Genomic DNA, 23747 nt, shown 5'->3' with positions numbered 1-23747 from the left:
ATAAGATCTACAAAATGCTATGCTAAGCTGCATCAACAGAAGTGTAGTCCTGATAAAGGGAATTAATGGTACCACTCTATTCTGCCTTGGTCAGACCACACCTGGAGTCCTGTGTCCATTTCTGGGCACAATTTAAGAAGGGTATTGACAAGCTGGAACATGTGCAGAGGAGGCTGACCAAGATGATTAAGGGTCTGGAAACCAAGCATTATAAGGAGTAGTTGAGGGGGTTGGGTATGTTTAGCCTGGAAAAGAGGAGACTGAGTAGAGATATGATAGGCATCTTCAAATAGCAATGGGTTAATACATGGGCGATGGAGCAATCTTCTTTTCTCCTGCTCCAGAGAGTAGGATACAAACCAATGGATTCAAGTTATAAGAAAGAAGATTCTGAATAAGTATTAGGAAGAACTTTCTGACAGAGCCATCTGACGGTGGAATGGATTATCTCATATGGTGGTACACTCTCCTTCATTTGAGATTTTTAAGCAGAGGTTAGTTGCACATCTCTGCAATTCTATATAGATATCATTTTGAATCAAGATAGCAGGCCACACCTTTCAAAACTACACTGATTTTTTGCTTCTTAGAATTCCCAAGCAACATCAGTTACAAGTTTGCTAGTTAATTATACAAAACATAGCACAAGCCTCCACTGCTAGTAGCACTCAAGCAGAATTTATGATGTCTTTATAATGAGCATAAAATCAATATTTGCTAGCATGGATGTAAGTGAAAAGCATTTTTCAAATTTATTTTTTAAAAACCTGATGTGTAAAAACAAAGCCAAACCTCATTGAAATTGTCTTTCTCTGCCTTCGACTCTTCTGCTGATACTGTGCATAATTCTTTTTCACTTTGCAACAATGCCTTCATGGGAGGCATTGAACATTCACCAAAGCTCTGGAAAAAGAAAACAGGAAATGAAAACACACCATATATTTTTCTAGCCTTTTAAGATTCAGGTTTTACGCCAGGTAACTAGATGTGTACATACACTCAATTCAGTCTAAAGGTAAAAGTAAAGGTACTCCTGACTGTTAGGTCTAGTTGCAGACGAATGGATATTTGAAAAGCCAAGAATGTAACATAAAATGAAATATTATGTCAAACCTTTATCATGGCTACAAGACAGTACAAGACAGATTTATTCAACAACAGGATAGCCAAAAGAACAAGACTTCACCTTTCTCACTGGTACCCTTGACATCCTATGACTGCTTCGGATCCTGATATGGCCATCCATTGCTTACTTTTTGTTTCTAATGATGAATCCAACAACTTCTAAAGAAAAACAAAAGGAGATAGCAATAGGATAACTTTACGAAATCAACTGCTGTTTACATTTTTTAATAATCATTTTGCTAAAAACAATGAAGGGTGTGAATAGCAGAAAATTAAATGAATATAAACGGCATACTAGCCAGACAGCTTTGCCATTAGCAAATAGTCAGGATTATTTGACTAGGGATATGATCCTCACTATGGGAGAGACTCACTACAGGAAAGGTTCTGGTGTTGCAGATAACACAGGAACACATCTCTCGGATCATATACTTTTTTTGTACCAGATGCAGAGAATCCCTTGTTTTATTTCGCAATAGCTGAAAGCTGTTTTTAGAAAACTCAGGAGACAGAGTCCATATTACTCAAAGAAACTCAGAGAGAATATGCTTAGAGAAACTAACAGCTTAGCAAGAAAATACTTAAAAGGGTACAATTTGTTAGCAGCAACAACTCAAACCCTCATTTTTGTCTAGGAGAGGAAAGCTCCCCATTTCAAATGCAATAAGAAAAAGTGTAACTCTGAAAAATCTGGGTTTCTAAGGTAAGCTAAATACTGTACCTTTAGAACATGGAAACACCTCCACTTGCAACTGGAGATTTTACCAGGTTTTATTCCTCCCAATGCATTGGCTATGAGTAATAAAATTGCAATAATTCAGTGCCAAACAAAATAATATCTGACCAGTCTAGCACTGCCATTCCCCAGCTGGTTGTGTTTACTTCCTGACTGAATATGAGTAACATGAATAGTATAACTGCAAGCCAAAAAAATGTGTTCCCCTGCCAGAAACTTGAACCAAATCAAAATTTGGGGTGGGATTTGGAGTTGGCTTCTAGAGGACAAAACAAATAAGCTTTTTTGTATTGTTAATGCCTTCTATAAACACATTTATTCATAATGCAACTGTAATTAAAGGTAAAGGTAAAGGTACCCCTGCCCGTACGAGCCAGTCGTGTCCAACTCTGGGGTTGTGCGCCCATCTCGCTTAAGAGGCCGGGGGCCAGCGCTGTCCAGAGACACTTCCAGGTCACGTGGCCAGCGTGACGAAGCTGCTCTGGCGAGCCTGCACCAGCGCAGCACACGGAAACCCCGTTTACCTTCCCGCTATAAAGCAGTACCTATTTATCTACTTGCACTTCAGGGTGCTTTCGAACTGCTAGGTGGGCAGGAGCTGGGAGCTCACCCCCCGAGGGGATTCGAACCGCCGACCATACGATCGGCAAGTCCTAGGCACTGAGGTTTTACCCACAGCGCCACCCGCGTCCCGCAACTGTAATTATTAAACTATAAAAGGCGCTAGAGAGCACTTAAATTTTAGATGTATGAACAGAGCTTCAGTGCACTAACTAATCTGATTATAATACTTTGATGAAAAATAAACAACTGGTATAGAAAAAGTAAATAAACAACTGGTATAATGTGGTAGCTAAGAATCACAAAGTTCCTAGTTTGACTATTGCGCCTGCTATGAAATTCCTAGTCTGTATGGTCAGGCTGAAACACAATGACATTCGCCAGTGGCCAGCAGAGAGTGTGTGGGGGAAGCTGGGTCTTCAACCTTAGCAACTGCACAGCAACCAGAACAGAACACTTACATGAGTTTGTGTGTAAACAGGTTTTTGCTTACTAGGGGGCAGGGGGTGGTGAGCTAAGAAGCAGGTGAGCAATGCCAGCAATCTAGACTTTCACTACTTAAACATGCAGAAATTTGGGGCCTATACAAATGGAAGATGTTCCCATGCAGATGCAGAGAACAATATTGAGACAATTCAAACCTGAATCTTGGCAGGGAAGAACTGCCAAGACATTTGGATTTTATTTTTTTAAAAAAAAAATTTATTCAATTTTTCTTTTACAGATTCGCCATCCCAAACAATATTCACAAATTTCAACTTTTTGGACTTCTACCAGCTTTTCCACCAATCATCCATATTTTCTATTTTAATGCATTTTCTAATATTATATTGCCATTTAATATATCTTTTTCAGATCTACTTCTTTTTTACAATACATCTTTAACTCTCACAAAACCTCTTTAAATCCTACTAGCGTTGTCTGTTCATCACATATGCTTTTCAGATAATCTGTAAACTTTCCCCAGTCCTCAATGAACCTGTGATCACATTGGTATCTAATCTTCCCAGTCAGTTTATCCAGTTCTGCATAGTCCATAAGTCTCATTCTCCATTCTCCAAGACATTTGGATTTCTGACTGAGGCAGTGCCTCATCAGCCCATGTGTATATAAACAAAGCTGACTCTCAATGTCATTTCAGAAAACCAATCCACAAAAAGAACCACAATTTTTGAGGGTATTGCACAGCAGAGGTTTTGAAAGGGAGCACTTGAGGGTGGCACTTCATTCTCCCATCTTACTATTATTATTTTTTCAAGGCTTCCTGGCCAAGATCCTATTTGTGAGTATTCCCCCCCCCCTTAGCGTGTGGATTAGGGTTAGTTAACTAAATAGGGTAATTCCTTCACTCTAAACTCTATCCCCCTTTTCCAGGACTTCTTCTTCACAAGGAACCTTTGAACCTTCATTTTTAGGCTGGTTATTTGTCCTTATATTCCTTTGCAATGGAAGACCACAGGTTGTGTTCTGTTCATCTGCTATCCTTTCATTCATTTTAGCAAAGAAAGATTCCTGAATGATGTTACTCAGGCTTGATCCACTTGGCACACAAGCAATAGCCAGTTCCATCCCCAGACTGAGTGGTGACAATATACCTGACTGAAAATTGTGGGCAACGGCTATTTAGCAAAATACCTGACAGAGGAGAAGAGGTACCAGGAATAAATGAGCAGTTTGCAACTGCTGTGCACATGTCAGGTAAATTACCATCTTTTGTAAGGCCAATTTTTAAAATTAAGGGTTTTCTCATTACACAGAAGTCTGCAAAGAATGCTTAATTTTCAAAACAGGTTAGATGGCTCTGGTCTGGTTAGAAACTGCACTCTGTCACCTTGAAATCTCCTCCCCATCCCCTGCATTTCAAGTGAGTGTGGGAGGCTGTTGTTACCTGGCAATGAGAAAAACGTACCCTGTCCAGTTCCTTTTAGTCTTTTTATTACTTTTAGTCTTTTTATTACTCCATGTCTACTGGGACAGAGGTCTTGTACTAAGAGAGTTTCCAAGGGTGCAACAAGGCCCAACAGGCAGTTAAAGATAACTTGAAATGCATATATACATACATATTCACTAGCAATAGCTGGCCCAGTAAGTTATAACCTTACTAATATTTTCATGGTGTGTTGCACAGTGCAATTATATACTTAAAAGTAAGTCCTATACCACTGAGATATTACATCTATCAGGATGGCCACCAGAAAACGAAGTGAAGTAGGAGCAATTATTTATTTTCAACAAATAGGCACCAACATTTATTGGCAAACCCTACTTGTCCTTTTGCGTTCTATATATTGATGGTGAATTTTGATATAGACAACCCCCAATTTACGTGGGGTTTGTGTGCCAGGTCATCGTGCATGATGGCAGAGCATGCATAAGCACATAATGCCCCCCATTCCACCAAATTCTGCTTGCATGCACAGTCGTGCACATATCAAATGTGCATAAATTGATCACAACCATAGTTGCTGAGATTTTATATTCTACAAGTATTTCAAGATACAGAAACCCCATTCCTCTTTACATCTAGTCATCCCAGCAATAAAGGCACCTCAGTTTTTAAAGGCATAAGGTAAACAACAGGCTGAAAGAGCTGACACCAAGCTGACTGACTCTATACTCTTGTCAACCCAGTTTAGCTCAATTTATAATAGCTTCATCATATGGTTTGAATTCAATCCTTTTTCTTTTTTTACTACCATAACATTATACAGTGCATAAACAAGTAATATATATCCAAAATCTAAGCAGAATGTGGCTTGTAGAAGTTGTCTTTAGGCACTGAGCTAGCACCTGGCATGGTGGAGCAAATGCCAGCATCCAATGAAAAAAACGTTTTGTATTTTTTAATGGCCTGGTGCTGTAGAGACACATGCTGGACCAGGCAGGAACAATTAGTTTCCTTGTTGCCAAAGCCTCAGGGCCTCACCAAAGACATGCGCAGTTCAGGATTGCAGGAAAATTTGTCCCATTTTCTCTCTCCCCCCATTGTTATTTGCCCCAAAGATGCCATGGGGCACCTTCAGGGACAAACTGCAACTTTGGAGATGGGGGGGTTGCTAAAAGGGGATGTGGGGAAACAAATTAAGGTCCTCCTCTTATGCTGCGGTCTGAGTCCAGATGAGATGACTTTATGCAGGTGGTAGGGAGAAGGGGCACGTTATGTTTTCTGCCACCAACTTACTAGGTGGCTTTACCTTTTAGGTGGCTTAAGACAAGCCATTATCTCCCACTCTTTTAATATATGGATGGCTATGGCTACCTAAGGTGCACATGGACTTCTACTGGGTGGCAAAGAGATGCGGGTGGTGCTGTGGTCTAAACCACTGAGCCTCTTGGGCTTGCCAATTGGAAGGTTGGCGGTTAGAATCCGGGCAACAGGGTGAGCTCCCGTTGCTCTGTCCCAGCTCCTACCAACCTAGAAGTTCGAAAGCACACCAGTGCAAGTAGGTAAATAGGTACTGCTGCAGTGGGAATGCAAATGACGTTTCCATGTGCTCTGGCACTTGTCATGGTGTCCTGTTGCACCAGAAGCGGTTTAGTCATGCTGGCCACATGACCTGGAAATCTGTCTGTGGACAAACGCCAGCTCCCTCAGCCTGAGAAGAGAGACGAGTGCCGCACCCCAGTCGCCTTTGACTGGACTTAACCATCCAGGGGTCCTTTACCTTTACCTACTGGGTGGCAAGCAGAGCCCCTTAAAGGGATGTGCATGGCTTTCTTTTTATTAACATTTATTGAATTTATATACCACCGTATACCCAGAGGTCTCAGGGTGGTTCACAGAACAAAATTATTAGCCACTGAGTCCGTTCTGAGGGCTTGTTACTTGCACAGGAGGCACTGAACGACTCTGGAGCAGGTTACCTAAAAGGCTGACTTCCAATGCAATGCCCAGTAAGGGCACCAACGGACCCCTGTGAGTTGCGTCCTGGCCTGAGGATGACCAGCTTGCACAGCAGAGGCAGGCTGGGGTGCAGAGAAACCCTTGCTGTGCTGGAACAGGAGAAGCCCCATCTTTACTGCCTTCCTGCCGGGTCTGACAAAGGCCTCGACTTGACCTCTTGGCCACTCTCCTGTTCAAACGGCTGTGCAATCCCAAAGTGGATTGTTTTGCTGTGTACGTTCCCAGTGTGTTTTAATTGTGGTGTATCTTTAATTACTCTGTATTTTAATAATGTTATGTGATTGTGTGTGTGTGTATACAGTGGTACTTCAGGTTACAAATGTTTCAGATTACAGACTCTGCTAACCCAGAAATAGTACCTTGGGTTAACAACTTTGCTTCAGGATGAGAACAGAAATCGTGCTCCGGCGGCGCGGCGGCAGGCCCCATTAGCTAAAGTGGTGCTTCAGGTTAGAACAGTTTCAGGTTAAGAACGGACCTGTGGAACGAATTAAGTACTTAACCCAAGGTACCACTGTATATATATATGTGTGTGTGTTTATATCTATAATTATTTATAATAATAAATAACATTCATTATAAATAATAATGATTGCCCCAAGTGGATAATACATAACATTCATTACAATCATAGTGATGACTTATTAAATATACAAAAGTTACATATATATCCACACACACACACACACCCATGTATATAAAAAAAATAACAGTTTTGTAAAGTGCTCCGAAGCCACCTGAGCACTGAGCTAATTCACTGCTCCTACTAAGAATAAGAAAAGCAGCGGGCAAAGCGCTCGGAAGGGTCTCTCTCCCTCCCCCCCCCCCGGTGACCTAGAGACCCCCCTCCCCCCCCCCGGTGCAGCTGCGAGGATCCCGCGGAGCATCCTCATCATCACGATGGGTGTCGTGGCCGCTGCTCCTCTTCCTGCCCCCCCCGGCCGGAATGAGGGAAAGGGGGGAGGGGTCCGGAGTGGCGTCACGAGCGGGGGGGGAGGAAGGCCGAGAGCCGGGCGGGGGGAGGGGGCGCCGGACCGTTGCTCTGAGGGGGAGGGCGGGGGCGCGCGCAGCCCTCCCCCCCCCCTCCCCGGAGTCACCTGTCCCTTTCGAGGGGGTCTCGACGCCCCCTCGCCCGGCTCAATTCCGCCCGCCCCGCCCTCCTCACCTGAGGCGTTTCCTTCCTTCCCCCCACAACTCGCGGACCATCGCCTTCGCCGCCTCCTCCTCCTCCGCCTCCTCCTTCTCGCGAGAACGCACACAGGGACGCGTTCGCCGCCGCCGCTAACGTTTCTCCCCCCCCCCACTGCCACACACCCCGCATGCGCAGTAGCCGCGAACGAAGCCGCCGCGTGACGCTCGTGCCCCCCCCCCCGTCTGCCCGCCCTGGCCTGCTCTTACGTAAGCCGCCTGGAGTCCCTGTCAGGGGAAAAGGCGGGCTATAAATAAATGTAAAATTACTACTGTTACACTTCAGTCCAGCCCTCACACTGGTCGTTGGGCTGGTGCTTGTGGTTCTTTCCCCCCATATACAGTGGTACCTCGAGTTAAGTACTTAATTCGTTCCGGAGGTCCGTTCTTAACCTGAAACTGTTCTTAACCTGAAGCACCACTTTAGCTAATGGGGCCTCTTGCTGCCGCTGCGCCGCCAGAGCACGAGTTCTGTTCTCATCCTGAAGCAAAGTTCTTAACCTGAGGTACTATTTCTGGGTTAGTGGAGTCTGTAACCTGAAGCGTATGTAACCCGAGGTACCACTGTACTAGAATATACAGTGGAGGATGGAGATAAGTTCAAACTACAAAGTCAGGAGAAATTGAAGCATAAAGTAGAAAATTGGTTCCAATACCGCCAAATAATGGAATTTTTTAAACAGGACAGGAAAGTCGGTTTCCAGGTGGAAAAATCAAAATTAGAAACTGAACTGTTAGAACCCAACACTAAGAATTTATCTAGAATGTACAACTTGTTGTTGAAATGGAACACACAGGATGAAACAGTTAAATCGGCAATGATTAAGTGGGCTCAGGATGTTGGACACAATATTATGTCAGCTGACTGGGAATGGTTATGGAACACCGGTATAAAATTTACGGCATGTAATGCCTTAAAGGAAAATATTATGAAAATGGTATACAGGTGGTACATGACCCCAGTCAAGCTGGCAAAAATCTATCATTTGCCCGATAACAAATGTTGGAAGTGTAAAGAGACTGAAGGTACCTTTTATCACCTTTGGTGGACATGCCCGAAGATTAAGGCCTTCTGGGAAACGATCTATAATGAAATGAAAAAGGTACTTAAATGTACCTTTCCTAAAAAACCAGAGGCCTTTCTCTTGGGCATTGTCGGCCAACTGGTGACAAAGAAAGATAGAGCTTTTTTCATGTATGCCACAACAGCAGCAAGAATACTCATCGCAAAGTATTGGAAGACACAAGATTTACCCACTTTGGAAGAATGGCAGATGAAAGTGATGGACTATATGACACTGGCCGAGATGACAGGCAGAATCCGTGACCAACGAAAAGAGACGGTGGAAGAAGAATGGAGAAAATTTAAAAGCTACCTTAAGGACTACTATAAACTTAATGAATGCTAAAATGTCGTGGTTTTCAGAGACAAAGGGGTACAGGGATATAAGGTTAGACTATAAAAGAGGACTAAGATGATTGAGATTGGAAAGTAACAATTGGGAGTTGCTAGTTGAACTACGGACATTGGGATGCAGAGAGGGGGGGTATGGGGAAGTCCAAGAAAAGAGGTTTATGAAAATATGTTTGAAACTATACGTGTATGTTTGTCATTTTTAATGTTTGTTTGTTTTTCTTAAAAATGTTGCAAAACCAATAAAAATTTTATAAAAAAAAAAAATAGAATATACAGTGGTACCTCAGGTTACATACGCTTCAGGTTACATACCCTTCAGCTTACAGACTCCGCTAACCCAGAAATAGTGCTTCAGGTTAAGAACTTTGCTTCAGGATGAGAACAGAAATTGTGCTCTGGCAGCGTGGCGGCAGCAGGAGGCCCCATTAGCTAAAGTGGTCTTCAGGTTAAGAACAGTTTCAGATTAAGAACAGACCTTCGGAACGAATTAAGTACTTAACCCGAGGTACCACTGTACTAGACTATACAAGCTGGCTCCTGAATAGCAGGGGGTTAGACTAGATAACCCCTGGGAGACTCTTTCCCACTCCATAGCAAAGTGGTTCTGAGCCCAGCCCTGCATTAGTCAGTGACTGAGGAGGTCAAAAAAATAATTATAGTCCTCCAATATATCCAAAGTCTTTGTAACATTATTCACAGCCTGCCAAAGAGTTCAAGTGTTTCCAGTGTTCTTTTAAATACAATCCATATTTGTCCCATTTTCTACTGAAGTTTTGATCCTCCTGATTTCTGATTTTCCCAGTCAACCTAGCCATCTCTGAACTGTACTGAAGGGTTTGCAACACACCCAACTCTCTCTGGCCAACAACCTGCATAAAAAGCAATGGATTCTATTTTAGGCTTGTTGTATTCACTCGTTTCAACCTAATGTGCAATTAGGGTCTAATATTCCTGAACAACACGGCAGGGTTGTTGTAAGCAAATCCAAAGTCTGACCCATAGCATTTAGTATGAATTGCCTGCAGGCCATAGCTGTCAACTTACAAGATTTGAAAATAAGGGACCAGCAGCCAAAATAAGGGATTTTAGTCATGAAACTCTGCAATTAAATAACTACAAGCAGCAACCACTTTTCTCGCAAAACGAAGTCCAAGCTACAAAGATGCTGCTGCAGTTCTGTATCTTTTCTCTCGCGCTCCATCTGCAGCTCTCAATTCCATCAGGTGGGGCGGGGGGGGGGAACTAGCACCCAAAGTAAACCCACAGATCAGACCATCTATGCTAGTCTACCACTACAAATCTATGGGAGAAGTGCTTGCGGTCCTTCCCTTGTAGCCCTTGGAACACCTGTCTCCGCCTCCTCCTCTTCCTCCTCTCTCTGAACTGCTTTCTCTATGGTTGCCCTCGCTCTCCTCTCAAGGCTCCTCAGCAATTCATAGATCATGCCAGGCTGCCCATCTCATCCGGGTCCTTCGGTGGCACAGCCGCAGTGCAGTCTAGCGGGAGCGGCGGTGATAGGCAGAGACGCCCAGTTCGGCGGCCGCGAGGAGGATGGTGGCGGAAGAGCCCGAGGCTCCCACCAGTCTCGGCGGGGAGGGGCTCCCAGGGGCCGAGGCTGGTGAGAGGAGGCCGGAGGAGGGTGGGCCGGGCAGCCAAGCAACACAGTTGGAGCCTCCCTCCTCCCTGGCCGGCAGGGAGGGAGTGAGAGGAGCTGCTTCCTTTGAAACCCGCAAAATTTAAGGGACATCCATCAATAAGGGACAGCAGCGGGACATGGCGCTGGGATAAGGGACTGTCCCTCCAAATAAGGGACGCTTGACAGCTATGCTGCAGGCCCATCTGGGGCATTCACTACCTGGAATATGAATTTTGGAATCTGCCTTCTGCAACATTTGTGTGGTGCTTTTGGGTGGCTAAGGGGTTGGGCAATTTCTAAAACCTTTAAAAGTTTTTACACACCTTTGTTCTGGGTCCTCACCCGGTGGGTGGGGGGGAACGACTGTTGCAACAGAAAAAGAAACATTTCCTTGCTTTCCTTCTATTGGTTCCTGCTTCCATTCATTTCTCTCTGACCAATAATGGGCTTAAGGGACACTGAATCCCTTCATGGAGAGTTGGGCTGTGAATGCCAACCCTAAATTTTTCAACAACAGTATGGGGGTCCTGGATTGAAGAAACAGTCTGCTGTCATACTAGGCTGGACTTCCACCTCTGCATTTTTGCACTAGATCTTCCCATGGTCTTCACCATGTTGTTGTGAGTTACCAAGTGTTCCCCTAACATGACATTTCAGCATGAAACTGTTCTTTGTGAGCACACCTGAAGAAAGGGAAGAGGCTGGGTGTGCTGTTACTCCTGTTGGTGCTTTAGTCAGATTCCCCACCCCGATATATTTTGAATAGTTATAGTTTGAGACGCAGCTTGTTATGTCTTCTATGGTATGTGTTGCAGATGAGTCGAAATTAACTGTACAAATGTGTAAGATCAAATTAACCTCGCATGCAATAAACTTGTATTAGTGTTATGTCCCAGACATGCTTGCTGTTGGGTTTAGTGCAAATCAGAAATTAAAGCAAAGGGCGGGAATGAGGAACTGCGACGCCTCTATTGTGCAGTGAGAACGTATTCGAACCAGTATCTTCTCTCTGCTCTTCTGCAGAAAGATAGTCAGAAGGCGTCAAGCTGATTGAACGGTGTTGTTTTAAAAACAGACAAATGGGAAATTTGTTTGGGTGAAATAGGCCCAGCTGGGATGATCATCAGCCCCCAATAAAGGTGCCCTCAAATGAACAGCATGAGAAGCAGACTGTTATGTACTGAAGTTCTCACCCTGGACCAGCAGGGGGATACTGTAGATACCGGTAGTTTTCACTCAGGTCCACATATGCAAATAAGAGATTGAAAGTGACGTTCAGTGATTGGATAGTTACAGAAAGTGGTTACTGTTGCGTTCTAGTGGAGCTCTATATAAGCAGGCTGGTTGAACCCTTCACTTCAGTTCTGTTCTGGCCTGTGAATAAACAAGAGTTGTTTGAAGAATCACTGTGTCATCTGATATGTTCACCCACAACTTAACACAGACCAGGTAACAACTACATGATGTTTGTGTGTTCACACAAGCACTGAAAACTTAAATATAAATTTAGGGAGATACTGTGTAACACCACCTAACAGAGCCAAAGTACAGGTGTGTCCTGCAGCAAATTCAAGAGCAGCTGCTACTGCAAGTGTGTTCTTGGGTGAGAAGAGGCAGCCAGCAGTCTCTGGAGTGGTAAAGATGGAAGAACTTGGACGTATTCACCACCACAATGTGGAGGGAGCATTTCATTTTAGAGAAACTGCCCACTGCAGCTGCAAGTCACTGGGTGCTATGCATCTATGCATCTTTATCTCTTATGAGGAACACCATGGGAGGGGTGTTTTCAGCTACCTGAACTACTGCAATGCACTCTACGTGGGGCTACCTTTGAAGGTGACCCGGAAACTACAACTAATCCAGAATGCAGCAGCCAGACTGGTGACTGGGAACGGCCGCCGAGACCACATAACACCGGTCCTGAGAGATCTGCATAGGCTCCCAGTACGTTTCCGAGCACAATTCAAAGTGTCGGTGTTGACCTTTAAAGCCCTAAACGGCCTCAGTCCAGTATACCTGAAGGAGCCTCTCCACCCCCACCGTTCCGCCCGGACGCTGAGGTCCAGCACCAAGGGCCTTCTGGTGGTTCCCTCATCGCGAGAAGCAAAGCTACAGGGAACCAGGCAGAGGGCCTTCTCGGTAGTGGCGCCCGCCCTGTGGAACGCCCTCCCACCAGATGTCAAAGAGATAAACAACTACCTGACATTCAGAAGACATCTTAAGGCAGCCCTGTTCAGGGAAGTTTTTAATGTATGACATATTAGTGTATTTTTGGTCTTTGTGGAAGCCGCCCAGAGTGGCTGGGGAAACCCAGCCAGATGGGCGGGGTACAAATAATAAATTATTATTATTATTATTATTATTATTATTATTATTATTATTACCTCGCCCCCTGCACTTGGAAGCTTTCTATGAAGCTGCTGAAGGAAAGGAACTGTAACCCACATCATGGGAGGGGTGTTTCTACGACCAAGGGGCAACGGTCAAGCTCCCTTGTTATTTCTGTTATTGCATGCTGGGTGTTGTTTATATAATCTTGCTATACATTGGTGCCTCACAAGACGAAAAGAATCCATTCTGTGATTCTCTTCGTCTAGCGGTTTTTTCGTCTTGCGAAGCAAGCCCATTGAAGGATTAGCGGATTAGCGCTATTAGCGGCTTTTAGCGACTTATCTGCTGATCGGATCAGCTGATAAGCGGCTTAGCGGCTTAGAAAAGGGGGGGGGAGGAAAAAAACCCAGCAGGAACTCGCAAGACATTGTCGTCTTGCGAAGCAAGCCCATAGGAGATTCGTTTTGCGAAGCACCTCCAAAACGGAAAACTCTTTCGTCTAGCGAGTTTTCCGTCTTGCGAGGCATTCGTCTTGCGGGGCACCACTGTATTTATAGTTCTGAAAGGGTTTTTTTGTGTATGTTATTATATTTGCTATTGTGCTGTTTTGCTATGTTATTAGGAAATTCTTTTTCACTGTTTTTGAAATGTTATTGTTTTCTTTGTTGTAAGCCCCTTTGAGCATGTTTTTTGTGTGTGCGGAAAAGCGGCACACAAATAAAAGGAATGAGGAGCCAGGCATCCATCCAATGTTCGGAGACAACCGCCCTCCATCTTTTGTTGTGCGATGGACAAAGGAGTCCTGGAGCAACGGACACAATATGCAGAGCGTTAGATGTTCTTGTCCAGGGCAATCCCAATCTTGTCTATTCAGAAGTCAGTCTGCTCATTAAACCCATTTCTCACCAAAAAAAAATTCAAATAAATTATTGAGATTGTATGTATTGGTTTATTTCAGAAGGAAGATCCATCGAGTGCCCTTTAAGGGAGGCATATCTCATAAATGTACAATAAAATCAACCATTGCATCCAGCAGCATACAAAAATACACATCTCCATGACTTCCATACAATAATAAATAGGCAATCATGCATCCAGTAATAAAAAGGCACAAAAAACTGGTCACTTAGAAGTCATAAAATTACTATTAACAGAACCACCCAAATATTCCGAATACAGAAATGTAACAATATATCCCAAAGGTGCAAAACACATAAAACATCTTTCAAATAGCATATGCAATAAATATCTCAACTGTTGTATATATTAAAAATAAACCTGTGTCATTGTAAACAGTATGTAAACAAACAAAAACTCACTGTTTCTTAAAAACAAATACAAGTAAATAAAGCCCAAACTTACAACATTCTCTGCTCAACAGATTTCATGGGCAAGTTTGCTGACACACTGAAAAATCGGAGTCTTTTTACAGCATACGAAGACGACAGCTGGGCTCACCTGCAGAGCATCTCAGTGCCCACGGCCTGGCCCAGGGCTCAGGGAATGGCTAAACTCTCAGGGGGCAAGGCACACAACCCATGCGCTAAGGTTGGCGCTCTCAGTGGGAGGAGGCTATCCCTGCTGCAAGAAGGCTGCACCACCCCATAGGTAAAGATCTGAACTATGAAAGAGTCATCAGTATCAATAATCAATAAGGTTGGATGACCATCTGTCATGGATGCTTTAGCTGAGATTCCTGCATTGCAGAGGGCTGTACTTGATGCTTGGGATCCCTTCCACCTCTACGAAAATAAAACTCGGATTTGTGGTAACTGCTGTTTAACATAAGGAAACCATTAATCACTTGCATAGCACTTGTCATTTAGATATCTTCAGACTCTGTTTTGCAAATAAGCTGCTAGGCAGGATTCCCATTCTCCAAATGGGAAAACGTAGGCACAGAAAGGTTAAATTGTTCACAATTGCACATTAGGGGAAGAAGCTGTCCCTTGAATGGATCCAGTGCCCAGGTTGTAAAATGGACAGCCCAAGAGAAAATGTCAGCGCTAGACCAGGGCTGGCTTCCCTAGGCCCCTCTACGTCATATGACAACTCCCATCATTCCTGACCACTGGCTAGGCTGACGGGCAGATGAACATTGGAGTTCATCCGCTGGAGATTAACTACCCCTGCGCTAGACAAAAACATTTTCCCCCCACCCAGGAATTTAAACACTTAAATTTGAGAAAATCTCAATCTGTTCCACTTCTCTCCTGTTGCTTTTACGATTGTTTTGTGTTTGTTTGTATTGATTTTACGTCAGATGCCATCCTGATCTAACAAGAGGAAAGGCAGTATGCACAAGTTTTAATAAACGAAAATAAATGTCCTTCCAGTTCGACACGAGTTGGCTTCATATAGCTACTTTCTGATCTCACATACGCTGGCATTTAGAAAAGTAAGAGAGTTATCAAATGCCTTGGACAAGAAACGGAATCCAAGCACCCCGAAAGATGAAAGGTAAGAAATATGCACCTGCTTCATAGTTCTTATTAACTCAATATTCCTGGCTTAGCTATAATGCAGAGCAGCAAGAGGAGTGATGGAAATGGCATGCAAGACCCTGTACAGCTTCCTATTAAAGCCAGTGGGAATGTTCAGACAATTGTCAATACAAAAATTATGTAAATTAGACACTTTGGCAATAGTGCTGCTATCTGATAATTATGGATAGCTTCGTATGGTTTTGAAAAACACAAAATTCAAATATCTGGCTAACTAGCTGAAATTTTGGGTTTGTTTGTTTGTTTGAATGAATAAAAGAAGTACATGTTGCTGAAGGAATTTTTTTTAGCATGCAATACTCTGCAAAATTGCCATTAACCAGCAGGATTAGCTCATTAGTACTTTTAAACATTTGGTCACATAAGGAATATATGCACATTTATCTGAGAACAAAGTCACCTTAGAGGCTCTAAATGTCTGACCTTGTCAGCAGCGGCGTAGCGTGGGTTGTCAGCACCCGGGGCAAGGCAAGTAATTTGCGCCCCCTAACCCGGGGCAAGGCAAGTAATTTGCGCCCCTAACCCCTAACCTGCCGCCGCTGCCAGCTTCTTGCTGCTGCCTGGGCCGGGTATTCACAGTTCTACAAATCTTTGGCGCTGGCTTGCTCCATTAGTTTAACTTGGGGGGGGGTGAGAGAGAGATTGCAATCGTGCTATGTGCACCGAGAGGGGGGGGCACGGTTGTAACGCAGTGGGGGGGGAGAGAAGAAGAGAAACTAGCAGGAGAACCTTGATTTCCCTCTGCAGCTCTGTGGGGAAGGAGGGCGCAGACTGGGCTCCTTCCTCGCCACAAGATCCCTCGGCTGGCCGGGGCCGCGCTCCCCTCTCCCGGCCAGCAGCGCCTGCAAAGGCTGCGGGTTCCGCTGCTCCTCCGTCTCTCTTTCCACTGGTAGCGAGAGCGGGTGGGAGGGGGCCACCCGGGAGCCGGAAATGGGTGCCAAATAAGGAGAGCGGGGGCCTGGATCCTGGCCTTGTTTGGCGCTTCCCCTCAGCCGGTCGCCCAGCCAAGCCCGCGGCGGCGGCGAGGCGATGCCCGCGCAGGGGGGCGCCCACCCCTCGGCCCCCGCCCGGCACTGCCGCCCCAGCACCTGCCCGCTCCTCCCAAGGGGCCTCCTCTCCCTCCCGCCTCTTCGCAGCAGTCCTCGCGGGGCGGACAGGCTCGACTCTCCCCTCCCTCTTGCGCCCCATCCCGCGCCCGATCCTGGCCAGGCTCCGGCTCCGGACCTCCTTGCTAGCGCCTGCTACTCCCCCTGGTCACCCAGCCCGACCCCTCCTCCCAAAGGAGCTGAGCCCCGAGGCTCTTCGGCGACTCTGGAGGTGGCGAGTGCGCCCCCCCAGATGTTGCGCCCGGTGCGGCTGGCACCCCTGGCACCCCCCACGCTACGCCACTGCTTGTCAGTGATTGGCACACCCTGAAATATACAGACATCGGCAGAAGCAACGTCATTTAAGATACAAAACCAGTGCTTTTTTTCTGGGGGATGCAGGGGAGAACACAGCAAGAAATGGTGTGTTTTAGTTGCAGGTACAGTCATACCTCGGGTTGCGAACACTGTGGGTTGTGCATGTTTGGGTTGCGGACCGCGCCAAGCCTGGAAGTACCAGAACAGGTTACTTCCGGGTTTCGGCGCTCGCGCATGCACGGAAACACCAAATTGCATCACGCACATGCGCATGTGCAGACGCGGCGCTGCAGGTTGCGAACGTGCCTCCCGCAAGGATCACGTTCGCAACCCAAGGTATGGCTGTACTATACTTTCTTACTGTTTCTTGGGTTTAAAATTCCTCGGGTTACATTGGACAAAACACTTGTGCTGCGAAGAACATATACCCTAAAGAAGGGCTGGTAACCTCGTTGGATTAAAAAGCGGCTAACCTTCCAATTCCAACCAAAACATATAAAAAATAAGGCTGAGAAAGAGAGAAGCCTGGAAGTATATTTTGAAGAAATGCAAGGTTTGAAAACTGAACTCAAAGAGGTAGCTCAGCTCTTCTAATTGTAGGCAGAGTATCTCCTCTTCTTCCTACTGAGTCTTAGCCATGAAACACACACACTCAGCCTTCTACTGTAGAAATATCTCTGCTTTTGGTGGAAATCAGATTCCTTGGGGGGGGCGCCAAAATGAATGGGATCCCTGCGGAAAACAGCTTTAAAAACCTCAACAGCACACAATTCAAAGAGGAGAGCATTCAACTGGGTTCAAGCTGCAACTACAAAGGAACAACTAAGAAGCCTTGGAGTTAATAATTATAACAACAACGATGGATAATAATAATAAGCAAGCTGCTGGCTGTTCTTTCGCAGCCGCAGATTTAACTTCTCCAGCATCACCTGCAGGCCAGAGGCTCCCCACTATAAATGATAGTTGCACACTGGGAAAAGCAAGTCTTTTCAACAGAATCGAAGCCTGTAGGAATCCCTCATGGAAACAGTCAAACGCATTCTCCCATTGAGCCATGTTAAGTTATACGTATTCAAAATATTAACAGCCTGATCCTATGCTGTGACCAACTCCACTGAAAATAAAGGGTTGAGGCTGCAATCCCATACAGGATTCAGCACACCTAAGATTTTGTAAACCCAGCCCACCCATTTCCTACCATCTACCTTGACACAAAAACAACTATGATAAAAGCTATCCATCTTGTACGTTTATATCTCTGGAACTGGATTAATTTTTCCCACATATGTGGAATCACACACACAGGGACAAATGGCTATGGTCACTTATTTACGCTTACTTATTTATGCACAGGAATGAGTAAACTTTTTCAGACTGGTTGAGGGTAGTGGCTGGGCTGGATGAATCCCTAGCCGGAATTAAGATTGCCGGAAGAAATATCAACAACCTCAGATATGCAGATGACACAACATTGATGGCAGAAAGTGAGGAGGAATTAAAGAACCTTTTAATGAGGGTGAAAGAGGAGAGCGCAAAATATGGTTTGAAGCTCAACATCAAAAAAATGAAGATCATGGCCACTGGGCACATCACCTCCTGGCAAATAGAAGGGGAAGAAATGGAGGCAGTGAGAGATTTTACTTTCTTGGGCTCCATGATCACTGCAGATGGTGACAGCAGCCGCGAAATTAAAAGACGCCTGCTTCTTGGGAGAAAAGCAATGACAAACATAGACAGCATCTTAAAAAGCAGAGACATCACCTTGCCAACAAAGGTCCGTATAGTAAAAGCTATGGTTTTCCCAGTAGTGATGTATGGAAATGAGAGATGGACCATAAAGAAGGCTGATCGCCGAAGAATTGATGCTTTTGAATTATGGTGCTGGAGGAGACTCTTGAGATTCCCATGGACTGCAAGAAAATCAAACCTATCCATTCTTAAGGAAATCAGCCCTGAGTGCTCACTGGAAGGACAGATCCTGAAGCTGAGACTCCAATGCTTTGGCCACCTCATGAGAAGAGAAGACTCCCTGGAAAAGTCCCTGATGCTGGGAAAGATGGAGGGCACAAGGAGAAGGGGACGGCAGAGGACAAGATGGTTGGATAGTGTTCTCGAAGCTACCAGCATTAGTTTGACCAAGCTGCGGGAGGCAGTGGAAGACAGGAGTGCCTGGCGTCCTTTGGTCCATGGGGTCATGAAGAGTCGGACATGACTAAACGACTAAACAACAACAAAATCCCAGTGGGAAGCTGTGGGGGACCCAATCCGAGGTAGCAAGGGCCCCTCCCACCAATCTACAACCTTCACAGACATGCACAGAGAACTATTTCACTTGGGAACAGAGGCATGTACTTAATCCTTAGTAACTCCACTCAAATCTCACCATTTTCTCCAATGATGTTTTGTATCAAAATGGGTTAAAAAACAACAGCAAAACTGTCCAATAACCTTTTACCTCTCCCTGTGCTAAAAAGCAAAAAGACTTCCAACCCCAAATAACGTAGACCTGAAGGAGCGTCTCCACCTCCATCGCTCTACCCAGACCCTTCAAAAGGCAAGTGCATATTTGGCAAATGCAAAATTCATGCACACTGTTTGCGTATTTGTCAGGAACACAAATCCATCTACCGAGACATCTGAACTTCTTGTAGTAGTAATAATAATAATAATAATAATAATAATAATAATAATAATAATTTATTATTTATACCCCGCCCATCTGGCTGGGTTTCCCCAGCCACTCTGGGCGGCTTCCAAAAGAATATTAAAATACTGTGATACATCATAAAAAAAATCCTTCCTGTAGCACCTTAAAGACCAACTAAGTTAGTTCTAGGTATAAGCTTTCGTGTGCATGCACACTTCTTCAGATGCATACTTCTTCAGATCTGAAGAAGTGTGCATGCACACGAAAGCTTATACCTAGAACTAACTTAGTTGGTCTTTAAGGTGCTACAGGAAGGATTTTTTTTATTTTGACTAAGGCAGACCAACACGGCTACCTATCTGTAACTGTGATACATCAAGCATTAAAAGCTTCCCTAAACAGGGCTGCCTTCAGATGTCTTCTAAAAGTCTGGTAGTTGTTGTTCTCTTTGACATCTGCTGGAAGGGCGTTCCACAGGGAGGGCGCCACTACCGAGAGGGCCCTCTGCCTGGTTCCCTGTAACTTGGCTTCTCGCAGTGAGGGAACCGCCAGAAGGCCCTCGGTGCTGGACCTCAGTGTCCGGGTAGAACGATGGAGGTGGAGACGCTCCTTCAGGTATACTGGACCGAGGCCGTTTAGGGCTTTAAAGGTCAGCACCAACACTTTGAATTGTGCTCGGAAACGTACTGGGAGCCAATGTAGGTCTTTCAAGACCGGTGTTATATGGTCTCAGCGGCCGCTCCCAGTCACCAGTCTGGCTGCTGCATTCTGGATTAGTTGAAGTTTCTGGGTCACCTTCAAAGATAGCCCCACGTAGAGCGCATTGCAGTAGTCCAAGCGGGAGATAACCAGAGATAACCAGAGCATGCACCACTCTGGCGAGGCAGTCCGCGGGCAGACAGGGTCTCAGCCTACGTACCAGATGGAGCTGGTACACAGCTGCCCTGGGAGGAGAGGGTAAAACCAGCAGGGTTCCTCACACCTATTTTAAAGTTGCAGCTTCCATTTTTTATCAGTACTATATCTGTCTTAAGGAGCAAATACTGTTTCTGTTTTTTAATAGACTAATTGATGAGACTCATGTTTAAAGCTAACCAGGTGCACAATGTCTTTAAAGGACTGGAGTAACTGCAAAGCAATACGTTTAACGTTGACAAAACTATACAGTTCTATTTCAGCAGACTTTCAGAATATCGTTTCCAATAAGGATCAGACTGCTGTTACTGTCTTTTTACTCTTATAATGTTGTTGTTATTTTGTAGTAGTTGTTATTATTCTACTATTATAAACTAGGGTGATATTTAATGCAGAGTGGAGCTGCTGGAATTAATAGACCAAACTTAACCATGTTCATTCCTTTCATTGGATTTACTCTGTGTAAAACATAGTTGAGTACCCATCCAAATTATATAAGAAATCAGCATACTACATTGCACACGTGCAACAAAAGCTTAAACTGCTACAGTCAAACCTCAGTTCCCGAACGCCTCCGTTATAGTACATTTCGGCTCCCGAACACTGAAAACCCGGAAGTAAGTGTTCCGGTTTTTGAACGTTTTTTGGAAGCCAAACATTTGACGCGGCTTCCGCTTGAATGCAAGAAGTTCTTGCAGCCCATCGGTTGTGGAACGTTTCAGAAGCCGAACGGGCTTCCGGAATGGATTACATTCAACAACCGAGGTTTGACTGTTTTTCCCACCGCAAATATCTGTTCTAGGGGAATTGAGTACAAGTAATCTTCCATAGAATTAATTCAAAGTTCAGAGGTAAAAAAATATATGTGAACAACAGTTGCTTCTCAACTGACAAATTAGTGTAGTTATTTGACCCTGACAACAGAGAGTGACTTGGGAATATTTGTCCTTATCGTAGACTCTTAGTCAGCTGGTTTTTACCTGCAAGAGCCTTTCGATAGGAAGGCCTGCAGGCATCACCTCAAGCAAAATGTCCCCTCAACCTGGACTGCTTCCCCTCACCGCCACGAAGCCGTGCATATGGGGCCTTTGCAGCAAAAATTTACACTCCATTGTGCAAATTTTCATTTAAATAAATGTATGGTGATTTACTCAAACTGTCTGGAGGGTAGCTACCTAGAGAACCAAGATTTATTTACACCAGCCCCTTCCACATCTTACGTAGCACAGACAGAAATTAATACTTAATTATAAAGAACTCAAGCATTCACTTGTTTACCAGAGCCCACTTGTTTTCTTCAGAGCAAGTTGAAGAACTGGATATATGCAGATATATAAAGTTATCACCACAAATACATACATGCTGCAACCACCACAAAGCATAAGTAAACTACAACTCTGTCCTGAAACAACATTTCTTTTTCCTCTAAACTGCTACTTGACAACTGAGAACAACATCAATATAGCTGGTTGCTTTCTGTTTTACTTACAGGCTATGATTTTTAAGTTATTTTCCAACCACTGTGATAATTCTGAACAAACCCTTTCACAATACTAACGACATTTTAAGACACAGCGTTAAAATCAGTGTTCTTCATTTCCCAGTTTTATGGGAAAGTCCACTAGCTTCCCTATATGTAAAAGTCACATATCTGTCCTTTTAAAACACAGAACTATTTCTTTACTTAAAAAAGCAGAAAAAATAAAAAATTCCAAATTACTGTATTTTTCCGTGTATAAGTCTATATTTCCCCCCAAATTTTTTAAGTTTAAAATTGGAGGTTGTCTTATACATGGAACGTTGCAATTATTTATTTCTTAATTTTGGGCTCAAAAAACAGGGGTTGTCTTATACATGGAAAAATAAGGTATATTTCTTAGGGTTTCCATATTTCAAAAAGTAAAACTGTGACTATAATATTTGAAGACCCTCTTTTAGCAAAACACCTGTCAATGTGATTGACAATTACATCTTGGTGAAGACAAAAGCATTGATTGTCAAGGGTATACACTGACCGCACAACAAAATTGTGGTGGTGGTTACTGTTATGTAGTGTAGTTTCACCCTGGGCCAACAGGGGGATACTGTATATAGTTTTCACTCAGGTCTGTAGATAGTTTTCACTCAGGTCCGCGGCAGTTATTTTAGGCGGGAACTCTGGGCTGTGGTGGTTACAATGTTGACAGCCGGCTGCCTATAAATACAGGCTGGCTGAGCTGTTCTCTGTCAGTTTTATTCCAGCTTACCACAATAAAGAGCTACTTGAAGAAATCGCTGTGCCGGCTGCTATGTCAACCCACGACTTAACACTGGCGACGAGGATGGGATTGATGGACATCAGAGCACAGCTAGATGCGGCCAGCCTCTGAACTGAGCTGAATCACTGAGCTGAATCACAGAGCGAAATCACTGAGCGAAATCACTGGGCAGAACCAATTCAGAGCTGACTGTTCTGGCTAGAGCACTGTGTTCCATCCATCGCCCTTCACGCCGGCATCGGAATCATGGCTTCACTTGTGCCTCTACCGCCGTTTGCGCCAGCCTCTGAATCATGGGACTCCTACCTCGCTCGGTTCGACTGCTACCTCCAAGCCAACGAGCTGACAGCAGTATCAAAGGATCGGAAGCGGGGCCTATTCCTCAGCCTCTGTGGGCCTGAGGTGTTTGAGACGGCCCGAGCGTTGGTTGCGCCTGAAGCAGTCCAGGCAACACCATGGGACACGATCCAAGAGAAGCTCCGCAACCACTACGCACCAAAGCCGTCCAAGATTGCTGCCCGCCATGCGTTCTACCACCGGAACCAGGCAGAGGGGGAGTCAATCAACAACTACACCACCGCCCTGCGACAGGCTGCAATGCACTGTGAGTTCCGAGACTTAGACGATGCCCTGATGGATCGAATCGTCTGCGGGATCCGGGACATCCATCTGCAACGGCGCCTCCTAGCCAAGCCAGACCTCACGCTACAGAAAGCCATTGAGGAGGCTGTGGCCTCAGAAGCTGCTGAACGCTCCGCCCAGGAGATCCGCAAGTCCAGCAGCCCGCGTCTTGCTAGGGAGCCAGTTCCGGTGCATCATGAAGAGGCCAGCAGTGAGGAGGCATCCTCCAGTGAAGACGATGACGTGCACCAGACAAAGCGGGAGCGCAGGAAGTTCCAACAGAAGTCCAAGGGCCAACCGGAATGTGCTGGCTGCGGAGGCAACCATTCCCGTGCCAAGTGTCGATTCAGAGACGCCATCTGTAGGAAGTGTTCCAGAAGGGGCCACATCGCTAAGGTCTGCCGATCGGCTCCGTCTGACACCCCCCCTTCATCGACTCGCAAGTCCAAGTCTTCACTCCAGTCTGCCAAGGAAAGTTGTTTCGCTCTCACCAACTGCCGC

At 45.0% G+C, this 23747-nt stretch overlaps 1 protein-coding gene across 6 annotated transcripts in view; it reads right to left on the bottom strand.

The window, feature by feature from the left end:
- Positions 1-7636, bottom strand: part of AKAP11 (A-kinase anchoring protein 11) — a 38939-nt gene extending 31303 nt beyond the window's left edge. For 4 of the 6 annotated variants that reach the window (XM_083518971.1, XM_083518974.1, XM_083518975.1 and 1 more), the window contains exons 1-3: positions 7492-7629; positions 1187-1284; positions 793-903 (exon numbers count right to left, since the gene is read on the bottom strand). In XM_083518971.1, coding sequence (XP_083375097.1) covers positions 793-903; positions 1187-1246 — 171 coding nt within the window. In that variant the 5' untranslated portion in view covers positions 1247-1284; positions 7492-7629. Of the gene's footprint in view, positions 1-792; positions 904-1186; positions 1285-1846; positions 1918-7491 lie in introns of all 6 variants that reach the window. The other 2 variants (XM_083518972.1, XM_083518973.1) reach the window with 2 other exon arrangements.
- Between the last annotated feature and the right edge of the window lie 16111 nt (positions 7637-23747).

This window comes from Podarcis liolepis (assembly GCF_965112155.1).
Source record: "Podarcis liolepis genome assembly, chromosome: 8".
In the NCBI taxonomy this organism is placed as follows: domain Eukaryota; kingdom Metazoa; phylum Chordata; class Lepidosauria; order Squamata; family Lacertidae; genus Podarcis; species Podarcis liolepis.
This window is presented reverse-complemented; position numbering and strand designations above follow the sequence as displayed.